Source organism: Aptenodytes forsteri, unplaced genomic scaffold, assembly GCF_000699145.1.
Source record: "Aptenodytes forsteri isolate BGI_AS27 unplaced genomic scaffold, ASM69914v1 Scaffold640, whole genome shotgun sequence".
Lineage (NCBI taxonomy): Eukaryota > Metazoa > Chordata > Aves > Sphenisciformes > Spheniscidae > Aptenodytes > Aptenodytes forsteri.
In genome coordinates, this window is record NW_008794887.1 from 65,285 (window position 1) to 89,084 (window position 23,800).

Here is a 23,800-nt window from a genome sequence, read left to right on the forward strand (position 1 = left end):
GGAGGTGGGGGATGGAGAGGACGGAAGGAGCAGAGGGTAAACAATAAGATCTATTCAAAGAATATGGCACAAAGCAGCCTACCGAGCCAGGGCTGCTTCCAGCTCCGCATTGTTGTAACAGCTGTCTTCCCCGAGTGGGGGAGGAGGTTGGTGTCGGGAGTGAGAGCAGCAGCAGCGGGGTTTACTCTTCATCGCTGTAAGAGGCTGTTGTGGAGGATGAAAATACCTGCCCGTTCCTCCTCTCGACCGCCCGGCTCGTGTGGTGTACCAGGACAACATGGGAGGAAAAGAGCCTGCAATGGTAAAGACGTGGCCGTGTGTGTGTGTCCCCCCTTCATAGAGAGGGGACGGGAAGGCTATCGAGGGAAAATACTGGTTAATGGTAAACTGAAGAGTGTCTGGTTCCACAGAGAACAGCGTTGAATTCCACAGGAAACTGGCCCTGGAGTTGAGAAAGGTGCAGAAAATAATGGGTTTGTGCTATTGCGCATGAAATTATCTTCTTCCTCTATATCCAATCCATGTCAGCCACTGTAAATAAGTAGCAGCATGTCTGTTTAGAAGGGTTTCGGGTTAAACAGTGTTACAACACCCATGTTTCTGTAGCATCCAAATGATAAAAGCGTTGAACTAAACCTGGGAACTCGGAGAAGGCTGCACCCGTAACGTGTTTTATCCAGGGTTATTGTTTTTACCGTTCTAGTCTGTTCTTGGCTGCACAGATTTTTTCTTTTTTTTTTTTTTCTGAGAGCTTTTTTTTTTATTACTGCGGAGTGGCTGGTTACAGAGCAGAGCGAAGAATAAAAACGCGCTGGTAGCAGTCTTCTGTGGGGAAACGTCTTCTCGTATGGCAACGACCTTTTTTTGCTTGCTTAGCCTTTGTCTTGAAATGCTCGAATTCATTCCAGTATTGAGAGAGCTTTTCATCAGGGTCGTACCAAAACAGATTAACCTGATTCATTGTGGAAGAAGAGTGGGGAAGAGTTTTGGTTTGGGTGGGGTTTTTTGCTGGAATTGCGTGTTACTTTCTTCCTATAGTCAAAAACAGACAAGTCGAAAATAAGCAAAATGCTCAAAGAGTATTTGAGGTCCAGATTAATTTTTTTTAGTCTATATTTGTACAGGAAGAGTTGGTGCATTATAGAAAGGCTTGCTTTTGAGCTGCAAGAAGTGCCTTTAAACATTATCGCGTTTTCTTGGATATGTTTTGGTTAGTAAATCGAGGGCATGGTTTTATTAGCCCTAGCATTGATTATCTCTGACCCACTCACCTATATACCCCGGAAGGGACGAGTTTAGAACTCTTGCTTTAAAGACATGGTTTTCTAGTGAGGGCGTTTTGGTCTGAAGAGCTTCTAAAATGTTAGTGCGTTCACACTTACGGAGAGATGTATTTTTCGGAGGGGAAGTATGGGTAGGAATTCAGCCATGCTTTCTAGAAAACAATTTGTAATGTTTCTGCTTCAAAAGTAAAAGTCCTATTCACTGATGAGAGCATGCCTTTTAGTGGAACAGTTCATATTTAATGTGACATAAGGACAATTATGCAAAAACGTGTTGAGACTGGAAGCTGCTGTTCAGAGTTGTTGAATATTGTAAGATCAACGGAGGCAGCACGGGGTTGAATGCCTGGTGATTAGTACTCCTCCTACATAGCCCCCTGCATCACCTCCGGATTAGACACGGAGCTGACTGCCGTGGTGGTTTCCCCGGCTGAGGAGTGGTAAGTGGGGCCTTTGAATGCCTGGAGTCTTATCCTGGGGAAAAAAACAGCTTGATGCAGAGTGGTGACTAATGTATATTGTGTCTGTTTCAGGCTTTAAATAACAAGTGAATTATTGAGGGGGAGTTTGGTTTGGGTTTTCAGACTTAGTTTATTGTCTTTTGTTAAGCCGCGTGAACAGATTCCTGAACGATTGTTGTTGGGTAATTTTAAAATCCAATCTAGATTGGATTTCATAATCACTTCTTCTTTCTTTAGTAATAAAATATGGTAATGGAATATGGGCTAAGCTTCTTCAATTTGACTTGCATATGGGTTTCTGGTACGTATGCGTAGCCAGCTGTCCGTTCCAGGAAGAATGGAACTCTTTCTTTTAAATGAAAGAATGAACTCTGGCATGCCCAGCCAAACGAGCATATTCTAAATAAGTCCCTTTATAGGAGGTGTGGCCACCGCAGAGAAAATAACCACTTACTGTAGCAAAGCAAATGAAAAGGGAAAACATCACCCAGATTGACTCCTCGTTTTCTGTGGTGTCAGTTTAATGTGGAACATGCCCTGACGGATCACAATCCTGGCTTGTATTTGGGGTTTCTCTGCTTCCTGTCGTACCTAATAGGTGATGCCTGATGAACTGCAACTAAATAATAGAGAAGAGGAGGGGACGTCACCTCCCGATGCTTTTGACTGACTGGCACGCTACTTTTTGAGGGCTTGTTTACCTTCCCAAGGCCCTAGTTCTCATCACTTCTTTCATCTGTTTCATCCGCACTCTTCTGGCCTGGGATGTCATCTGGTGACCGCGTGTCTTAGGCTCGCTTTCACTAACCCGCCGCTCTCACTAACTCGTCATCAAAAAAATAAACGACGTCTTCCAGGGCAGAGCGCTCCTCTGAGCTTTCTGGTTTTCAGAGTGGAGTGGATGTGGTCGGGGTCGGGCGGCACCGCTCTGAGGTGGTTAGCACTTACATAGGTGCGTGCACAGAGCTGAAAGAGATGATCCGGCACGAAACTACCTGCCTGTGATCAGGAGCAGCGTTTTATATAAACAGTGGCTGCCTTGGTGTTAGACCAACCGTGGGACAAGTTGCAGACATCTTCAGCACGAACAGACTCCTGGCTTTTAAGCTTTCCCCGTGCAGGGATCTCTTGCTCTGTGAAGTCTTGTGTTCCGTTGAGCCACGTTGTCAGGCTTAAATAATCATAGTTGCTTTTTTTCCAGACTGTGAGCAATACATGCAGTCTCCTCTTCAACCTTACACAAAAACACCACCACCAAACAAAAAATCACCATCCTCTCCAGCTTCCTCAGGGAGTCTTCAAAACCTCCAATTAGCAGGAGCTGACTCAGGCTGTGAAGCGTTTCTTTATGGGGCAGTTTGTCCTATTAAAAAAAAATAAAATGTGAACACCAGGGATGTATCTGAGGAACGAGCGTCTGTACGAGCCTCGCGAGCACCTTCAGCAGGAGAAATGCATCAATCCAAGTGCATTTCACAGCGTTTCTCTCCTAGGATTCAGGATCCTCAATGTGAGGGAATTCTAACTCCTCTGATCTGTGCTAGTGGCCTCCATAGTTCCTAGGTCTTGCTTGAATTTTGATCTGCCATGAAATGAGGTGAGCTGAAAGCAAAATGAGAAACTTCAAATGCTTCGGAATCGAGTTGCCTTCTAATAATTAATCCTGCCTACGTTCAGAAAGCTGAATTGAATAATCTCAATTACCCTAATCCCATTTTTTAATCTGCTGGGTTCCTGGCTCTTAAATGCTGTTTCCGTATTTCAGGGTTGCTTGGCTTTACTGTTTGGAGCTGCTCCTTTTGGGGTTGTCTTTGTTCCCTTTGCTGGGCTGCTCCTGTGCTTCTTTCTATCCTTCTGGTGAGGGATTTGTTATTTCAAGCAATGGGGGTTGTGTAAACAGACAGACACAAACAAAGCGGGCAGGGACTATCCATAACTCTTTGCGTCCCAGGTGTCTCTCCTTGCTGTTTTCTAGCAGAAACTTGCAAAAACTGATGTTACGCTTACCACGGCCCTTCACTTTAAATAGCAAGAGAAACTGTTGCTGACATAACACAGTGAAGACATGAGGTAGTGCAGTTGAACCGAAACAGTTTTGGCTCATAAGTAATGAGAAACACCATCAAAATAAAAAATACAGATCTGGGGAGGTGTCAAAGCTGCTGGCTTTTCCATGATCTTCTTCGCTCCCCCACCTTCATTTTATTTATTTATTTTGGTGTTATCTCATGCCACACTTACATGTCATACTTTTTAAGCCAGCACTTCTTTTTTGGCAGATGAATAATAACACGTTACTTTATTGTGTACAAAGTGGTTGTTTAAACCTTAGGATAGTGAGAGGTGTAAAGCGTAACTTGGGTTTCGCACCCCCTCCGTGCTGGTCCTGTGACTGCGCTCCGTGCTCTAGTAGAGGAAAGAGGAATTCGGCGAGATTTGGAAGCAAAAGTCAAATTGGTTGCGCAAAAGATGCTTGACCCAGGCTACAGGGAGACTGGGAAGGATTAAACGGGAAGGCGGCTTCTTGGTGGAGGAGGGGGCAATGGGGGGAAATCTTAGTTGCTCTGAATTTCTCCTTTGCAATCTACGTGCCGTATTTTGCCATACAGGTGCCGTACAGACAAGTTGCCGAAAGCCAAAGAAGGCTTAGTGTGTGGGAACAAGTTAATCATAAAATTGACCGATAGAAAAAGGTATTTCGGAAACCAATTCCGATTGCTTTGCTTTCGCATCTTTTTGTTAAATTGGTGCTGGGGGAGGTTTCAGTCTCCCGGCTCTTTCACCTTGTAGTCTTTGTACTAGGCAGCCACAAGCACGTCCCTGCCATAATGAGGTAGAGCAAACAGCTTTACAAGTGTTGGATTATGTGTGCGTGCTTTGACCTCAGCCCATGTCACCTGAGAGACCAAGCTGGTGTCGCAAATTTTTATTTTATTTTTTTTTTTCCCCAAATGAGATTCCCTCTTCCTTCTTCCTCTGCAAGGAGTTGTGCTTGCAAATTGGGAAACAGTGGAAATGTTGGCCCTGGTAAACAGTAATTTCAGCAGGAAATATAAGCAGAAATGCCAGAAAACCTGTGTTTCCTTCCCCGTCCCTTGCTGACGCTCGTGCAGTGAAGAATGCTGGGGCAGCACCCGATAAGGGCTCGTCACTAATTTGGCCTGAGCCATGTGAAGAGCAGTGCGCTGTGTTTGAGTTGTTTGTGTGCGGCGATGGTGAGGGCTTTTCTCGCAGGTTACGGGGGTGAATGCCGCCTCGGTGCCGAAACAGGGGTTCCCCAAGGTGGTTTCACTTGGAGCTGCCGGTCGGAGCAGCCACCGCAAATGATAGCGCAGGGACCGTGTGTGTTCCCAAGGAGAGGTGCTCAACTGCTTGGGCTGCGTCCGTCTTGCATCGCAGCTTGCATAACAGGAAAGGGAGTTAGCGAGCCTGTACGCAAGGGTATGTCTCATTTTATTTTAGATACCATTAGTAATTGGGGCCTGGGATAGATCAGGTAATTATTGTTTTCACTGTTGCGTTACCTTCCTAGGTATTTCATTTGACTCGTACCATTATGAAAGCCAACCCGATGAATGTTTTAGCCTTATTGGCACGGTGTGAAATACCGAACTGCATGGCTGTGTGGAGGGGCCCGAGTCTTTGTGCGGCTGGTGGTTGTATATGCCTGGCTGACCCGTCGGTTATGCTTTCAGATCAGCTATCCTTTTACGTGTGGCAAACTCGCCCAATGCCCTTTACACCTCATCTCAGGTAGGGGTTTTTTTTGAGACACCATCATTTGACTTTATTTCCAAGTAATACCGATAATACCATCATCATCTCTTTGATAACAGCTGAATACTAACCTAATAGTGGAAAAAACCCTTATTACCACTAACGTAGAACTGTAGGCTTTGGAGAGAGGCAGCACTATAAGAAATATGTTTATCAAAGAAGCTTATTTGAATTCTGATGAGCTTTGGTACGTACCTGGAGAGCTAGAGGAGTCACTTTTGGCCTGAAAATATTGAAGCATGTCAGTTTGTGGGGGTTTTTTAAATAATTTTTTTTTAAAAATCCATTCAAAGGGTATTTGTAGTAAACCACTACCCTGCTAAAATGAGCTTCTAGAAAGGCTAAAGAAAAAAATAAATAGTGATAGTGGGTGTTTTACGGCACAGTCCGTGGCCATAGGCTGTGACCCTGTGAAGTCAGGAAGTCTGTGTCTTATTTATATTCTCCTTCTTTGTTGGTCCTGGATGTTGTTTTTATGGGCAACGGTGTATATTTAAAACTCTGAAGGGTGTGTGTGAGAAAGTGGCATCGTTTTAAATCAAATATCTGTAATAGGTCATAAAATACCCGGATGACCACTCGTAGGATGTTGAGGTTTTTAGTGGAGCTAAAAAAAGTAGACGCCCCAAAACAGCTTTGATGTCAGCATATGTGGTATTTTTGCTTCTCGCTGCTTACCCCTTCTATTTAACGTATAATGCCAACTAACTTTGACCTCTGCAGTTCTTGGACGTGCGAGCTATCGCTGACGTTTTTGGAGAGTGTTTTTTATTCGGCACCAGATACAACTTCGGGTAAAGACAAAGCCGATTAACTGCAAGCTTCTGCCTCCCCAATCTGTCACCAGGCTGCTTCAGGTTCTGCCCTGCGTCCCTGCCAGGACCGTCCAGTGGAAACTGCTCAGATGTCTATCTCCTGCAGCCTGTGTCGGCCGGGAGAAGTCGGGTAACCAAAACGCTGAGAATGGCTGGTGCTGGTGGTGTCTTTTAAATTGCAATTTAAAAATGAACACAGTGAGCTCTTAGGTGTAGTTGTGGGATGCTTTGTTTGTGGAAAACTGTCTCGGAGCCAAGACCGGGATAGAAGAACAAAACAAATGAACAAAAAGCGTATGAATGTGCCCTTTTGGTATCTGACAGCAGTTTCTAGTTGTTTTTTTTTTTAAAAAAAAAAGGATATAGCACATGTGGTACTTGCAGTTGAAATGGCGTTTCTTAAATCAGAAGTAGTCTTCTAGTATCTCACCTGCACTGCATAGCTGACTTTGAAGTTTTACTTTTTGAATGCAACAGCGTGACCTTGTGTATTTGCACATTAATCACCTGATGAATTTCTTCCCCGTGGTAGTTTCTGCGTTACACTGCTACGTCAGAGGTGCGTGCAGCAGGCAATTCTTTATCACGGGCTTGATTTCTATAGGGCTTTACCAATCTTTTGTTCAGCCTCATGCCTTTAGCATTGCTGATTTAAAAAAAAAAAAATATTAAAAAAGGCTATTTATTTAACTTTGTTACTGAATGCAGAATGGAGTCAGGCTGCACAGAAGGGTAGCTCACCCATACCCCAGCTATTTATCGCCAGCAGAAATTTAAGCTTTTCCAAAGCGACGACAGGCGGATGAGGAAGAAGTGATCTGACGGTGTATGTCGAGTAAATTGCCTATTGAGCCATTAGTAGGAATATTAAGCCTGTAATAAGCCTTTTCGGCCAGGGTCTATTTCATCTCGGTATTGTACTGCTTAGTCACGATTTTGTTTGAGCGGAGCCCTGGTTGCGAGCCAGGCTGGGCGAGGGCGCCTGTGGCACGGTGCGCGGCAGGAGGGCAGCCGGCTGCTTCGCCTCCCCTGCTTCTACCGACACAAACGCTGCGGGAGGACGCCGGAGCATCACGACTGCTAACGATGGAGCTTGTCACAGCAGCGGCTTTATTTGACAGCCAGCCATTTCCCTTGGAGATTTAACACAGATTAAACTGGATGGGTGTTTTTTTTTTTTTTTTAAAAAAAAGTCCCTGTGTAACTGAAGGCTGGAAGGAAAATTCACCCAATCCGAACTGCTTGTGCATGTAAACAACTTTATGCTTTGTATCGCGTCCTCCGAAGAGCCTTGTATTTCGCTGTCATTTCTGTGTGACTTACCTCTGCAGCATAATTTTTCTCGTTGCCTCCAGTAAGGCAGCTCAGCCTGCTTAAACTCCTGCTCCCCTTAGATCTTGCGCTGGGGAAGGAGCACTTTGAACCAATACTCAAGGCATGTTGTTTACGCTTCGGTTATTTGAGCCCTGTAGCAGTAGCAGAATTTTTTTTCCCCAAATGAACAGAACTAGAGGCGAGGTGTTAGTATGTATCGGCAGCGTTTGTAAGAAGTCACTTCAAACCTTCACTGGGCTTTTCCAAAGGAAATACAGAAAGAATTCCACGGGGTTTTTTTGTTATGCGTTTTACGCTCAGCTTTTTTTACTAGATTGGAGTTGCGTGCTATGAGCTAGGTTTGGCGTGTGCCTTGTCTTGTTTCAATGACTCTGTACTGGGCTTGTTCATCTCCTCCATATGGGCCACAGCAGATAAAAGTGGTATGAATACTACCAGTAATACTAGATTTTTGGATGCGAGCCAGCAGCTGTATAGCCAAAGAACACCTCACGGGGCATCTCTGACTCGTCAGGATTTAAACTCTTTGAATGAATTTGCACAGATGTTTCTTTCACCTCAGAATAGCAAAAGACTCTTTTATAGCTCTGAAGGCTAGTCTCCAAAGCATCTCGATGACACAGATTGGGTGGGGATGTAAACTGACAATATATGCCAGCTACGTATGTAATCCTTAATTTACGATGGCAACTCTTGATTCCCCACCTTTCCTAGCTTAAAAACAGTTTCCAGAATGCATTATTTACTCTCTAATAATTGCAGTCTGTTTTCTGTCTTGGTTTTAAGTGCTTAATTTCCTGTGGTTATGAGCAGTTGTGGAGGGTCTGGCCAGCATTTGCTTGTGGACCAAGAATAGTGAGTTCTAGGTCTAAACGACAGCTAAAATTTCATCCTCAGCACATGGATGCCTTTTTCTTTTATGTTTGTAAGGCTGCTGTAAGAAGTTTGTCTTAACACCGTTTCTGTTATGCAAGTAAACAAGTTGTGGTATATTAAAATTATAATATTTACTAATATTTCATAGACTTTTAAGAGGGTATGCTTTTAAATCCTGTATTGTTTATTTCGCATGAAGTCTGCTTAATATGGAGACATAAAACACTTTATTGGTTGCGTTTGTACTTACTTTCAGAAATGTTTATCGTTTTCATTTCCTATTGCCCACCTGTATGGGTGTCTCTCTGTTTGGCTGGTTGTTTTTTGTACTGAAAATGGATGTCCATCTTCTTTCTTTCCCTCCCTCCGCATCAACCCGATCATGTCCTCGGCCATGTTGTTTGTTAGTGCTTCTTGGGCTGTTTCGGATTTTCGGTCTGCGTTCTCAAGGGGCTGGGCGTGCCAGACCCCATGTTATTTTTCACTTGAGTGATCATTAAGGTGTGAACTGCGGGCCTCGGCGTAACGACTGATTCGAGTGCCTTTGCTAGCCTTGCAGCCACTAATTCTGTAAAGCTCCAAGTAAGCTTCTTCCCTTTTTTGCCATTGAGCTTTGAATTTTCCGCTTTAGAAGAAAAGTGCTCGAGTTCAAAGTCCGCATCTAGGCTAACACTGTGTGCTCAGTTGTTGGCTTTGGCACCGATGCTTCTGAAGTTAAGCCTCGTGTGATTTTTATATATTTTTAAGACCAACCATCCCCCTCCCCGTGCCGATGCCAGATGCAGTCTGGGTTGAAAACCAGCTGTGTTTGTCGGCAGCGCAGTAAGTACTTCCACCCTAGCTGATGTATGCAGTGGCTGTGTTACACTGCTGGCTCGCCGGTGTTTAGCTTGCATCGAGTACAAACGTGGACAATTACTTCATATCCTGTTAATGTTGATGGTAGGGTGTTCCTTGTCCAACTGAACATACTACTATTAACTTAAGTTCTTCAGTACTTCTCAGGACGATGCAGGCCTTGAAGATTCCTGCCTTTGTGCATGATGGTGTTTGTGTCCAGGTAAAAGACAAAAAAAGACGAGAGGGGTGGTGCTCCTTTCCTCCTCAGTGCCCATAACAATATACGTTTTAATGCAGAAACAAGCTCTGCAAACAGTCAAATTGAAAGTGAAGCGAGTCCTTGTGATCAGCCTTGAAACTTTATGCCCGTAAATTCCCTGGTGCTTGTTGGCAAAGCAGGATTTTGGTAGTGCTGGGACATAGCACCTTATGTTGGTCAGTTCAGGGTCGGAAGTTCCAGCGTCGGAGCTGCTTGGAGTATGTCAGTGTTCGTATGTCTTAGAGATGCGCCTTAATTGTAGACCACCCGCGTTACGCTGCAAATCGACTCTGTCCTTTTTCTGCTCCTCGTCTCTTTAGTGGGCAAAATTCTGTGTCACAAAATGTTGGGAAAATTGATGGTGTTTTTCGGTACCTGCTGTTGTATAGGCAAGGCAGTCTGGTGTGTCTCTGTGTCTAAACTGCACTTTATTGAAAAACGTCCCTGCTGCTGTTCTAGTGGAAAGTCTTTTTGGTATGTCAGACGAGTAAACTGTTGTTCTCTTAAAAATGCAGACAGTAACTTAAGAATTGCTTACAGAGAGTAGTTTTGAGCATTTAGGGTAATGTAAAATAAATGTGCTTTGTATTCTGTACATTAATATTCCTAATCACTTCCAGTAAACTGTAAATGTTGAAATAACTCATTTGGAAACTTCTCAAGTGTGTTTTTCCAAACACAAAAAAGTGAAAAACAAAACTTTTGTTCCCCAAAGGAACACCCCTCCAGCCCTTCCCCAACAATAAAATTAAAGCCATTGCCAGATGTGACATTTACAGGAAAGCATTGCCCCCTCCCTCTGCCAGCCCAGACCGCAGAAGAGCTCTGCAGCCAAGAGCCTGCTCAGAGCCGGGGTCCGTAGCAGCTCATGTGGAGTTTTTCTGGCTCTCTATAAGCCGGGAAAGACAGCCTTGTGCCAGCGTGTGTTTGGAGACTTTCCGTGGAACCGGGGGTATGGGGAGCGTAACTGTTCTGGAAGCAAAGATTTAAATTTTGCAGAAATTGTTGAGTAAACATTCTTCTCGCTGGAGAAGCTTTTACTTGCTGTTGTGGAATAAGTAAATCAACCTGATATTCAGACCTCCATTTTAATACAGCAACTTTTTTCTCAGACGGAAACTTCTAAAATACAACAAAATATACGTTGAGCGTGGGTTTCCTGAGAGGAGCTGTAGGTGTTGGCTGTACTACCTTCTGTATTAGCATTTGCCAGTGACACACGTTTGTGTCGTGTAATAGGGAGAAGTTGCGCAGTCTCTCCGTGAATGCAGCAGCTGAATCGGTCCAGCATGTGGACACCTCATCTACATGCTAAATACTGGCCATCTCCGTTCGCGCCGGGCAGGATGGATAGTGCGGCACCAGACCTGAAGGAGAGAACCAAGACGAGTCTCCATGCTTGTGTGGCTTTTGAAGCCTGGTCTGTGGCAATGCAAGACTCGCTCAAAGGCTAAATGAACGGCTGCAATAATGACACAATACTCTACTTTATATTTTAACTCAAATAATGCATGCCTGCTAAGAGTTGCTTCACTTCCAGAGCTTGCATCAACTGTTGTTCACGTCCCTCTTTGCACGTATGATGAGTACAGTACATCTGTAGGTGTTTCTTGTGCAGGGACACTCATAATTATACACTGTCATCCACTGCACACTCAGCTGCAGAGTGCTGTCATCTTGATCCTGTGTTGATGTCATACGGATGACCCAGTTTGGATTGCTGTACCCTGTAATGAATGGCTGACACGACCGATGCCTGAATAGCAACTCTGTCTTCTACGCTGTTAGCAGTGCCTCGCAGGAGATAAATCTGTTTATTGGCCCCGCACAGAGCACTTACAGACTGCTGCAGGACTGTGCAACCAGATGAATTGAGCCAGTTTGCAAAACTTTTAATATTCTGAAAGGGAAGAGTTATTAAAACAAATGGACAATTACATGTTGTGCTAAGTGACTTCAGTGTAAGGCTGCAAGAACTGTATCTTTTGATCGCTTTTGTCCATTTATTTTCATAAACTTGCTTGATTTGAAGGCTTCTGGGTGGCAGTGCTCTGGAGAGAAGCGCAGCAGTGCCCATAAATACATCCTGGGAAACAGCAGATTTTTGTCTTCTGGGTTATAATCTCTGGGGTTTCCAGTTAATGTGGGAGAGTGCGGGAAAGAGTACTTGAATTCAGGGGCACCTGGCGAGTTCCTGTGGATGAATGAAGGCTGGATCATCCTTGTCTTCGTTGCTAGCTCCTCTGGCCATCTACTCTTAAAAAAACCATGGCAAAACAGGCCCCTCTGGGTGCATCTCTCAAATGCTGAATGCACCGGACTATTCTAAACTGGGAGCCAAATAGTTACAGTTCTCCTTTCATTGAACAGTAAATGTAAACGGCACATGAACACTTGAATTGGTTTGCGAGGTAAAGGATTGGTTTATGGATTAAGTCCCCCCGTTTTGTCATTTCTTTGGGCTTGTGAAGTTGGTGCTGAACCAACTGCTGGAGTTGGGATTAGGTGGATCCTGTTTGTTCTCCCTTTTGAGCCCCTGTTGGAATAGGGGAAGCATTTCCATGTGCAGTGCTGTTGAAGTGTGTATATGCAAAATATCTCGTGGGTTGCAAAATATCTTTCTGTGTGAAGTGTAAAACTGCTAGCAGACATGTGCCCTGGAAAACTCTGCAGGTTCTACCCATATCCTCGCTTTGGTAGAAGAGCTGGGCGATACAATACACGCAGGACAATTAAATCATCTTAACTGAGCAATGACCAAATCCTGTGTGTGCTGTGGCACCGCGTAGCTCCAGCTGCCCAGGGCAGCGAAGTCATCACTTCCACTATCTGTAGATGTTGCTCTGAAGACCGGTAAGAGATTTATAGTAACATAACTGGGAAATGCAGCACTCGATTTTAAACTTTGTCCAGCTCTGGTGTTTTGGCAGGATGTGTTTTCCTTCGCCTCGTAGCAGATTACAGCAACCTATGCTAATTTAATGCGAGTTTTGAAGTCTAGTATCTGCTTCCATGGTGTTTGTTCTAGATTTATCCCTCCTGTTCTAGCTAGAAAAGGCTGTTTCAAAAGAGAAGTGCGCTGCTGGTCTGCCTTTGTCTCGATGGGTGGAAGAGTAAGAGGAATTTCATCCTCTTCTCCCTTCCATTTCTTCTGCGTAAGGGATGTGGCTTCACACAGCGGCAAACTTGATGCTTTCTGGAAGATTCTGTGTTTTATACAGACTGCAAAATTTACATACAAGGAAGATATGTTTTCCTGTATGCTGTCAAGAATAACTTATTCTACTGAATAACAGCTGGTATTAAAGGATGTTAAGAGAGATGTTAAGAAAAGCAAACTTAGGTCATTTATTTTTTATCCCTAGAAGTAATTTCAAGAGCCTGGAAGTCTACAATAGCCTCTAATGTTTTTTTCAGACTAGTTTTATTCATGTTTGGACTTGCCAGAAAGTCAAAATGTCCATTGGTATATTTAACTAGCTATACATGCTGCCATGACTTAGCAATATATCCCAATTCCAGCCTGTTTTCACCCAGCCTCTTGTCATCTGAGCACCAAGTTTTGAAGGAGGGCTTGAGAAAATAGGTCTGGTGGCAAACCCTGGCACTTAACAGCCTTCCCGTGGAGGGGGAATTCCAGAGCCGAGGTTCTCCCATGGAGCACATCCTGCCTTGGCCCTGTCACGTTTAAGCCCAAGGACTTTTTTAATAAGACAAAACCAAAACGTTCCTTTAGTATAGTACTGGTCCAAAGGGTAGCTTCTACAGAAAAACAGTTTAAGGCTTTGATTTGCACTGGAATCAAGGTAAGCTTTTCCTACTGAGCAATGTAATGGGCAGAAGTCAAGAAGTTACCTGCGCTTTGTGCAAAGCTGTTTGAGAGCCCTTGATATGCAGTCTCGGTTAACAACGGGCAGTGACTAGTGCCTGCGTTCTCACGGTAAAATTTGAATTCAGACAAAGCCTTGTTGCCAATACGGATGAGACAGAAAAGGCTGGCTGGCTGCTTCTGGAATCTCTGTTTTAATACTTCCTGCCCCTTGCCTGTTCTCTTCCAGACTGGTTCCTTTTCGGAAGTCTCCTACTGCTGTCTGGTTTGCACCTTTAATTTCTCTCACCCTTTTTTGTGAAGGGGGGTGGAGAGTGCTGGTTCAGATGTAAAATTCTGGCCTGGGCAATAATGGGAAAGAAAGTAGATTTGCCTGTTTACTATTGTTCTTGTAACTGGGGGAAGAAAAAATCATAGTCTCATTTTCCCATGAATAATTCCTCTGCATTGCTCCTTCATTAGAGCTTTCTCCAGAATTTCCTTGATTTCCCAGCTGATCAGCTAAGCCATCTAATTAGATGATCCAGTCCCAGAACGCGCACATGCGTTAGCTCCTTTCACAGCCTCGGCAGTGTCTGTCCTGTCCCGCTGTGGCACTCTGCACTTATCTGCCAGGCGTCAGATAGCATTCGTGACCGAGTCTGAATGCGGTCCTTGACTTGAGGAGATGCTCTTCTGCCCTAGCCTCTGAGGGAACAGACTTCACAGAATTTGTGTTAGCTGGGGAACTGGCAAAACTTCCATTTTAATTATCTGCAAAATGGGCTGAGTCGTTGCCTGTCTAGTGGACCGTTTAGGACTTGCTAACTTGTGATATCTTCTGGTGGGAAGTGATAAAAGCGTCTGTGGGGGGAAAACAACGCTTTTCTTCTGTGTGACATTTTGGGAAGGAATGCTGGAGAGTTCGTGTCCCACTTCAGCATCATGCTTCAGTATCCTGAGATAATTAAAAAGCAAACTGTGATTTAGAAACGCAGCTTTTAAGTTTGACTGACTCTAAAAGCATTGTTTTTAGTGTTCTCTTGTAATGATGGCATTATTCTGTTGTCAGTTTGTTATCACTGGTTGGAGCGTATTAAAAAACTACTTAGCGGCAGCACGTTAGCTTTTCATGTTAAGCTATGATGGTTTCTTTGGCAGGTGATGGGTTGGATTGATGCTCAGGTGCAGAATATTCGCTGCTTGGAGAAGCTGTTGTCTGCCAGTGAGGCCTAGAGTACAGCTTCATAAGCCACTAAGATCTTACTTTCCTTTTTTAACTCTTAATCTGATCCTCTGCCACTTGAGTGACCTAGCTGATGCTGGTTTTATTTGCTTTGCATACATACAACTAAATTGATTCAGACCACTTAATCAACCAATAAGAATCAGCTTTTTCGGACTGTAATTCTAGCAGCAGTTTTTTACCAGGTATGTAGCTCAGGAAGATCAGCTCTTAGTTGTTCCAGGAGATTAAAGAGAAACTTTATTAATGAAATTAAAGCTCATTCTCCTTGTTCCCTGCTTTGCTTTTGGAAATGTTGAAAGCATGCTTCTAAATGGAATGGGGCATCACTGCTCAGCAGTCTTAGTTCACAGATCACTCTAATCATTCCTCCCACAGGTGTAAGTGTGTGGAGGTTGTTTGTTTTTTCACCATGGCAAGACAATGCAAAGTCTTTTAAATATATGTAGATATTCCTCAAGAAGCACGTGAGGCTTTGCCGTCTGTTTTTCTTAGGACTCCTTAGAAAAGAGAAGCTTCTCTCGCTCTTACAGCTAGTGGGGTTGTTTTATCTGGTCCAAAAGTCCATTTCAGATTTGTAAGTTGTTGGCCACTATGATGATGCTTTGCATGAAAAAGCTTATGGAATACAACAAACAGCTCTGGCTTCATTGCCTTGGAAGAATACAGTGTTTTCCCAGAATAATCTCTCTTCCTGATGCAGCACCAAAGACCACGTCTCCCTTTAAACCATGCTTCATGATTTAAAAAAAAAAAAAAATACTACTTGTCCCTGAGCTCCGAAGGGCTGCTCCCAATTTGCTGCGAGAACGATACGGGCACTGTAATACTTCAGGCTCCTGCTCACCAGCACTCCGCGCCCTTTTACTGTTATGGAAACCAGTCCTGCTGTGCCTGCACCCTTCAGCCTCCGTTTGTTGGATGTTCGGGCTGCTTGATCATTCTTGTCACAGCCCTCCCCGCCTACCCGTTTGCCATATGCTTGTTTTGATGCGTAGTTACCCTTTACGGTTTTAAAGCGCCTGTGCTTTGGTGTACCTTCACAGAACTGACGCAGATGGAAGCCCCTAGTAATGCTGTAGGTGATACCTTCCCATAGTCAGTGCCAGCCCACGAGTGCCCCCTAATTATCATTTACTTTAATAGATAAATTAAAAATCTCAGTTTACATTTAATCCATCAATCCACAAAGCATTCTTGGACCATTTTTTTTAAACTATATTGGATGTAATAATACTCTCTCCAACCAGGGTCCAATCCAGGAGTTTGAAAGCTTGAGAATAAAGTTTATCTTTTGAGAATTTATTGGGCCAGATGTCTCTCTTGAAATGGCCTCGTTAACCAGCAGCTTCTTCCCTAGAGTAAAGTAGGTTTTGTTTCCTTAATGAAAATATATGGCTGAAATGTTAAATTGTTTTTGTTTTCAGATGTTCTCAAACAATGATGAAGCTGTGATCAACAAAAAACTTCCAAAAGAGCTGCTGCTTCGGTAAGCCTTCTTTCAGTTTGTAAGCTTGGAGACTGTGTTGTGTATTGTTATTTGCAGCCAGTAGCTGATTTTGCTGGTACGCTCATAAATCATGAGCTTGGATTGGGTCACTTACAAAGCCATAGACAAACAGAAGCAGATCAAAGGTCTGCATCAGCAGCAGTTTATGCTAAATATTATTAGGTTTTGGTTTTTAAAATGTTAAATTAATTTACTGGTTGCCTGTTTTGTAGATGGAAGAAATATAGGACTAAACAAGTCCTTAATGAAAAGAAATGGTAAGTATAGGCTAATGTGTAGAACAGGATTCTGCCTCTTTAAAGTGTTCCATTTAAAAAAAAAAGTTAGTTCCTCTGCTCCAGTTATGCTCGAGCAGACTTTGTCCTGTTCCTTGTCAATAAGAGAGAGATGTTCAACACCTGGCAGCATGGTCCTGTTGCCAAAGATCAAACAGATCAGGCTTTGTGGATCTCTGTAGACAACTCTGCCCTCTCCCTGTGCTGCCCTTCCACAGGCACACACACACACACGTGTACCTTCTTAAGTTTGCCTTCCCCCGCGCAGGAGTAGTGCGGTGTGTGTGTTGATTGTACCTCAGTCATCACAGTTCGGCGTCTTGAAGTAAAGTCGTGTTTATCGGTGCTTTAAGCTGAGATGCCAGACTGTAGACGGTGAAGGCCATTGCAGGTGGCAGCTTGAATTATTAACACGAACAAAATTCTTACACTGCAAGAAACTGTGTAGTACTGTCAACACTTAATGGCAATAAAAAGTCTGGGGAGAGGAGCTCTGACACAGGAAACTGCTTCTAGCTCACTTGTGAAATAAAACTAATAGGAAAAAAAGTCTGACTCTCTTCTCTTGCCTGCACTGCCTCCTCTGTTTGCTGTAATGGTATCTCCAATCCGATCAGTTTCTTTTATTCCAGTATTATTCATCCAAAAGCAAGTTGTTTGGCTTCTAAAGCCCTCCTTGCTAATAATGCAGGTATTTGGGTTTTGAGCCTGGTATACAAGCAAATGATTGTCCGTGCCATACAGAGATTGCTGGGTAAAAATCAGCATCAGGTAGCGGGAGAGACAAGCAACCTGTGGGAGGAGCGGGATGGAGTAACGTCAATAGGATGCCCTAGCCCAGATGAGTTTGCACAGTTTTTTGCAGGTGACAGCAGTTGTCTTCACCCAGCACTTGCCCTGAGCTATTGGTGTTGCAGCAAAAGGGGAATTTGAAGAGTGAGAAAAATGTCTCTCTGGATTTTCTGGGAGGGGATTCTTTTTCTGATGGGAGCAAGTAGGTACTGGTATTGCAGATGCAACAAAAGCAGGATTTGCCCTTGTGGTAAGGTGACAAGGGACAGGTTGTGAAGAGCACTGACATGTGAGGCAAGGAGTTCGTGTGGCATAGGGAAAGGGAATCTGGTAGGGAGGAAAAATTTGGGGGGGGGAGGGGGATTTAATTGCGATTTCCCCTGAAGTCCATGCCAAGAGGGGGGTGGTCACAGGGCTCCCAAGGAGCAGGACCTTGATTAGAGCACGAATGAGCTTTCTGGTAGATGGGTCAAAGTGGAATGATCCTGAGTGGGACCAATAAGCACATCTTGGGCTGTAGGAGGTAGCTGGCGTTGAGGAACGTTACTAGACAATTGGAGGAGGATTTGTGGTAAGTAGGAGGGAAGGTCCTGCACCAAGCAGGGAATTTCGTCGGTACGAGCCACGGTGTGGCTGAGGTCTCAGCAGTACGCACGCTTCTGCCCTGTGGAAACGTGTTTGTCTTTTGTGTCTTGGTATCACTAATCATCCTAACCTGCTGTAGAACAGAGCAAGTGTTCAGGATTGTGTGGAACCTAGAAGAAATCAGGAGACGAAGTTTATAAATGTTAAAGTTCATAAGTAATGTTTTTGAGAGTTGGAATTCACTGTTTAGCATACTGTGAAAATTAATTAGTGTGGATTGACAGTGCAGCCTTTGAAAGAGAAACTTGGATGCATTTATCTGCAGGAATCTCCTGTAAATGAGTGTCACTGTCCACAAGACAAAGACTTATGTGTTTAAGCAGTGCTACTGTGTAATGTCTTGTTCTCTGGTTTGTTCGTTCTGCAGATGGCATTGATGTCTCATGTGTGGTTGCAAAGTGGAAAGCTGTACTTGACCAAAATAAAGAGTAGGAGGGTATAAAAGGGGTGAACAGCAGCCTTTGTCACATCCCAAGATACAGAAATGTGCAACTCCAGTAACGCTTTTGTCTGGAGGATGGGGTAGAGGTGTAAAGCGCTCTGGAGGGCTGTCCTCAGAAATTTCTCCTTTAAACGTGTCCGTGCTTCAGCTGTCATGTCGTGTTCCGCCTTACCACGATGCTGGCGGCAGTGATGTTTGTCCTCCACTTCCCCGAGGGCAGGACTCTAAACAAAACTGTCCTGCAGCACGTGGGTAGAGAGATCACCTGATGGGTCAAAAATCCTTGTCCTGATACTGCCGTACCTGCTTCAGCTTTGTCTCCTGCCAGCTGTTTCTAGGAGCTTCCACCTTTATACGCGAATATACCTTTACACAGTTAAAAATGAGCCAAACCAGCAAAAAAGTGGAGTTCTGTTCACCGCCCTCGTTCCTTTGCTGCTCCCAGCTCCTCTTCGGGCAGCATCTGGCTCGGTCACTCTGAAGGGTGAATTCGTGGTCCACGTCGGCTCTGGCTGTGGTCGTTTCCCCAGAAGGGGCATCGTGTCCCTGTTTCCCTGCGCTGGCATTAGCGACGCCCTGTTGAAAAGGTACATTCATTCCTTGAGGGCTGCCTGCCAGTCGCTTTTTCTTGTCCGCAAGCCAAACCCCAACCCCAAGCCTGGCTCTTCTGTGGCAGTGGTGGTCTCTGCTGGTTTCCTGAAGAAGGTTTACTCTCAGCGTGACGTGGGGCTGCTAAACAGCTTATGCTTGGCAGGGTGAAGGGGACTAGGCTGCGGGAGTTCGTCTTTTCCTTGTTGGTTCATGGGCAGGTCAAGCAGTTTTCAGTTCTCTCCTGGCGTAAGCGGCTTTTACTCCATGCCACCTCCTGCTGCCTGCTAGCCCGTTTTCAGCACATCCAGTCACTGGCACTGGCTTTGCCATCTGACCTTCAAGCCCCGTGTTGATTTATTCCTCGGGAGCTTGAGTTCTGCTTGGGACAAGGAAGCGACAGAGCACGTGGGGTACCGGTGAGTTGGCAGCAAAGTTGTCGTTTCTCTCCTCCTGGCCAGCCCATCAGCATAAGATGAGTATGGAGCGAAATTTAACTTGAATTGTGGGGTCGCTGACATAAACTGGTGTTGATAATTTTAGAAGGCTAAAGGTCTAAGCTAGCTCACCTCAAAGCCCGCAGCATCCAGGGATTTCATTAGAGTTTTGACCCTAATCTAATTAGGGTGGCAGTGGGAAAGTGAGGAGTCCTAGAAAACCCTGAGTGGATTAAGAGGTTGAAACCTGAAAAATGCTCTAACTGCAGTGTGTTTTAGCTAAATTGGCTGGTGGTGGACTGTTCAGGCAAAGCTCTAAACATAGCGAGTTACTTTGCAGGGGAATAATTTAACCTGCTGCGATACCAGACTTGTTTTAATTCCTGTTTGGAATACACAGTTTGCCTTCACCTATGATCAGTTTGATGATAAAGTTATTGGTGTGGATTATTCTCTTACTGTCAACTCTGAAGAGTAAAAAGACCAATGTAAGAGTACAGCAGTCAGCTGTTGAGCAAAACAGAAATCCTGTGTGTTGGGTGTAAAAATAAACATCCCAGCTATGTGCCTTTTGATCGATTAAGGCAGAATCAGGAAAGCCATTATTCAGGTAGTACTGTTCAGCCTGCTGCTACTTGCTCTTCTCTTTCTTTCACCGCACAAACTGAATCTGACCAGAGCGGGAGATATTTTCAAAGGGGTTGGTGCTTTGGAACAATTCCAGGAGGAATTGTCCCTCTGTTACTGAGAGTCAGAGGCTGGAGCTGACTAGCTAAGTTGCATCCAAATTTCCTGTCAGCCCAGTACGTTTCCTCATTGTCAAGTCCAGTTTTAATTGAGCCATAGGCTACTAGCAAGAATGCATATTATTTCAAGTGAACATATAGATTACCTTTGCTTTATTTTATACTGTGCAGATTGCTGAAAAGAGACCCAGCATTTATGACCCGTGCTGTACTCCTGTTGGAAGACAACGTCTGCTCAATCGTTGTTTAGCCTCGTGGGCAGCTTGTTTGTGGGTTTTGGGTTTGTTTTGTTTTTTTTTTTAAATGTTCCCCAACAGCTCCTTGGAGAAGAAAAAAACTGTCCTCAGGGCTGCATTGGAAAACTTAGCTTGGGTCACTGTGCCTGCAAGATTGTAACTGTGCTCCTGCTGTTCTCGCCGGTTCGTGTGGAGGGTTGCAGTTGGAGCCAATTCTGAAATGACCGAACTGCACAGCACAGTAGTGGCTGCTGCTGAAAAAGTAATTTTTGCAGTCCGATTCTGCTGAGTCATTGGCTAATATTTTTGAAGAAATGCAAGAGCAGTTCAGAAAATGCTGGAAAATGCTCTTAAGCTTTTCAGAGCCAAAGTCCCTGAGTTAGACAACAGGGGAACTCCTGGCCAAGCTCAGCAACGTTAACCTCAGAGGTGAGAGGGGCAAGCGTTTTGCTGTGTTGACAACCCTTTTACTGTGTGGGCAGACTGGGAAGGGAGGAGCAGGAGCAGGAAGTAGAAAAGAATTTGGCCAAGACCTAATAGCCCTGATAGAGGGGTGAGAAGGTTATTAATAGCCTGGGATTTCCATGGAGAAAGCGACTTTAATGAAAATCCAGAAAGCTTGCGTAGTTATTGACCTAACCGCTGTTCCCATGGAGTTTGATATTTTTTTTGCTCCTGTGATGGGAATCTAGGCTGAAAGTAAGAATTTTCCCCAGCTTCTATCATTTCCCCAGGCTTTCCTTGTATTGTTGTACATTGACATTGTGCTAAATAAATCCTCAGTGCTCACATACATGCATGAATAAATGACATTGAATTCAAGGGAAGGACTTGTCTGTAAGCAGTTGAGAGTGAGCCTGGAACTGCTTCTGAAATCCAGAAGTGGGTTCCCAAAACAGTGTTACGGTAAAGTGCATATTGGCTCCTTTCCAGACCTCTTAACTGCGTATATCTCAGCATGTCACTGTAAATTTTGTCCCATGATGAGATGCATAAGGAGCAGATGAGAAGTATCTTGAACCAGACTCCTTGAATCTGTGAGCGTCTTTGGGCAGTGTAGAAACACAGGAGAGCGCGTGGCTGTTCATTCTGCTATATCCTGACTTAACTGAATGTTTGACTGTTACGCTACGTGATACCTGTAAGCATCTGTGTTTTGATAAATAATCTGCATTCATCCTTTATCCGTAACATCCTTTTCTCTTCTTCCGCCAACATTGATGTTTCTAAAGTGCTTTTGATATACCTGCTAGTGAGGAAAGCTTGGTCATGCAATGGTTGTATCATATCATCTCAGCCTTGCTTGTGTCCTCTCCTAAAATTTGAAAATCCAGGATTTGCTACTTGTATATAACAATATATAAATACATGAGCGTCTGCAAAGGTGTGCAGCGCACTTTAAGGTGCATACAAAACGTGGTGTCGGTAGCAAAAGCCTGGATAACCCCTCATCGTTTATCTCTAGGACAAAGTGCAGTTTATCTGTGATGCACATGAAGTTTGTTCCTTGCTCTCAGCACCTCTTCCCCCAGCTTTATCAGTATCTCTGCTATTCATTCGAATGTATTCTTTGTACCTACCTGGGGAGACGAATACATCATACGGCTTTCTTGGTTTTTATATTAGAGTTTCAGTAGCACGTTACTACAGGGTGTTTAAGTTTATAAGTAGCACAAAAAGAACACGCTGCCAGCAACATCTTCTCATTTCTGAGTCTCTTCCAGCACAGGCAGGTCTGCTGAGAATACAGGAAAGCTTACGTACGCCCCTCTCCAAGCCCACGGTCTTGTAGGGAGATGACTCAAGTGTTGCAGGTATCCAAACAATTGCTAATTTGGGCATACGCCGTTCTCTTGAGAAAGTCTGGAGAGTTCTGGAGCAGTGGAGTTTCGTTTGTTCTCAGAATTTCTCCTGGACAACCATACTTTATCTGACAAGAGTATTTTATAAAATAGTGTATAGCACCGGAATAAAATTGCTTGCCCCGTACCTTTAACGCTTGCAACTGATAACATTTGCCTTCTCTTTCTGGTGGTCTTCAAGTTTAAAATATTAAAGCGTATGTGCAAGTGTTTTCTTGCAGTCAAACACTTGTGTTATCTTTGCAAAAACATTTCATCCTACAGTTTTATAATTGCTGTCAAAGAGAATGAGACCTTACTGTCTTTCTGCTGCCCACTTGACTTTCTCTGTTTTGTGGCGTATGATTGTTTGAATAACTATAAACCATAGAATAACCATATTGATAAATTTGTACTGATTTGGGAGCTTTAAATGGGCTTGGTACTTCCTGCAGTCACGGATAGGGGTGTGCGTGCCTGAGATAAAAGCATGGATGTCTTAGCCCAGTATGGCATTGCAAAGTATTACTGTCTAATTCCTTTATCCCAATAAACAGGACAGCAACACCAGGGTGTTGGCCAGAACACTTGGGTGTGCCCTGGCAGAGGAGTGACATACCACAGAGGAGTGACCGCATCGGCTCAATCCTAAATGCGTCTCTCCTAGACACTGTCCTGACACAGTCGAACGAATCATCTGGCTGTGCAAGTTGCTTTGCAGCGTTGCGGAGCAAAATACTCCTCCTGCCTCTGTGTTAACACCACTTCATATTTAGCAGAGCTGTGTGAAAAAGAAGAAATAATCCGTGCACTGAAATCAGGCTGTCGTGTTGTTTTGATCTATTAACTGTTAATTATTACACCGCCTGCTTTTGGAGAGCTGTTGCTGAAGATGTTGGTTTTGTTGAACAGCGGTGCCGGGCAGAGCGATGCTCCTGTGTCGAGCAGGAGCCAAAACAGCCCAACGTGACTGTTTGTTCTGCCATATCCTGACTTAACCGAGCGTTTGACTGTTAAGCTACACAATATCTGTAAGTGTCTGTTTAGATAAATAATCGTTCAGTTTACTGTCAGTAAATACTACAAGGTGTGAGATTAATATTTCACAGTGGCTCAGTAGCTGTGTTTTGCTTTCATTTGTTAACTGCTAGGTCTGCGCTTCTTTTCACAGTTCTGCTTTCAACTGAATTACAAAGAAGTTTTGCTGTCTCCAGTCCTTTTTTTTTTCCTTTGTTTTCCACGTTCTCTTTGTTTTAAATGTAGATAACCAATAAGGTAACTTTTATTTCTGTTACAGAATTTTCTCTTTCCTGGATGTGGTCACTCTGTGTCGTTGTGCTCAAGTTTCCAGGGTAAGAACCTTCCTCCTTGCTGGTGGATTTTAACAGTTGATTGGATTTGGGTGACAATCCTCTCGCTCCAGCCTTCCCTAGCACGTCAAACCGGGAGGATTTGTACCAGGGAGCTTTGTGCAACTCAACTATTGTTATTTAGTGTCCTGTATTAACGCCGCAATACCAGAAACTTCTGATGGCACCAGTGAAGGGGGACTCAAAGCTTGCATGCCATTTTGCCCCGTGTCCCAGGC

The 23,800-nt window shown here is 44.2% G+C and overlaps 1 protein-coding gene across 1 annotated transcript in view; it reads left to right on the forward strand.

Moving 5' to 3' along the window:
- Positions 1–225: 225 nt before the first annotated feature.
- FBXL20 (F-box and leucine rich repeat protein 20) overlaps positions 226–23,800 on the forward strand; it is a 41,619-nt gene continuing 18,044 nt past the window's right edge. Inside the window, exons 1-3 of the mRNA XM_009274849.2 lie at positions 226–301; positions 16,128–16,189; positions 23,510–23,564. Coding sequence (XP_009273124.2) covers positions 278–301; positions 16,128–16,189; positions 23,510–23,564 — 141 coding nt within the window. The 5' untranslated portion in view covers positions 226–277. The remainder of the gene's footprint in view (positions 302–16,127; positions 16,190–23,509; positions 23,565–23,800) is intronic.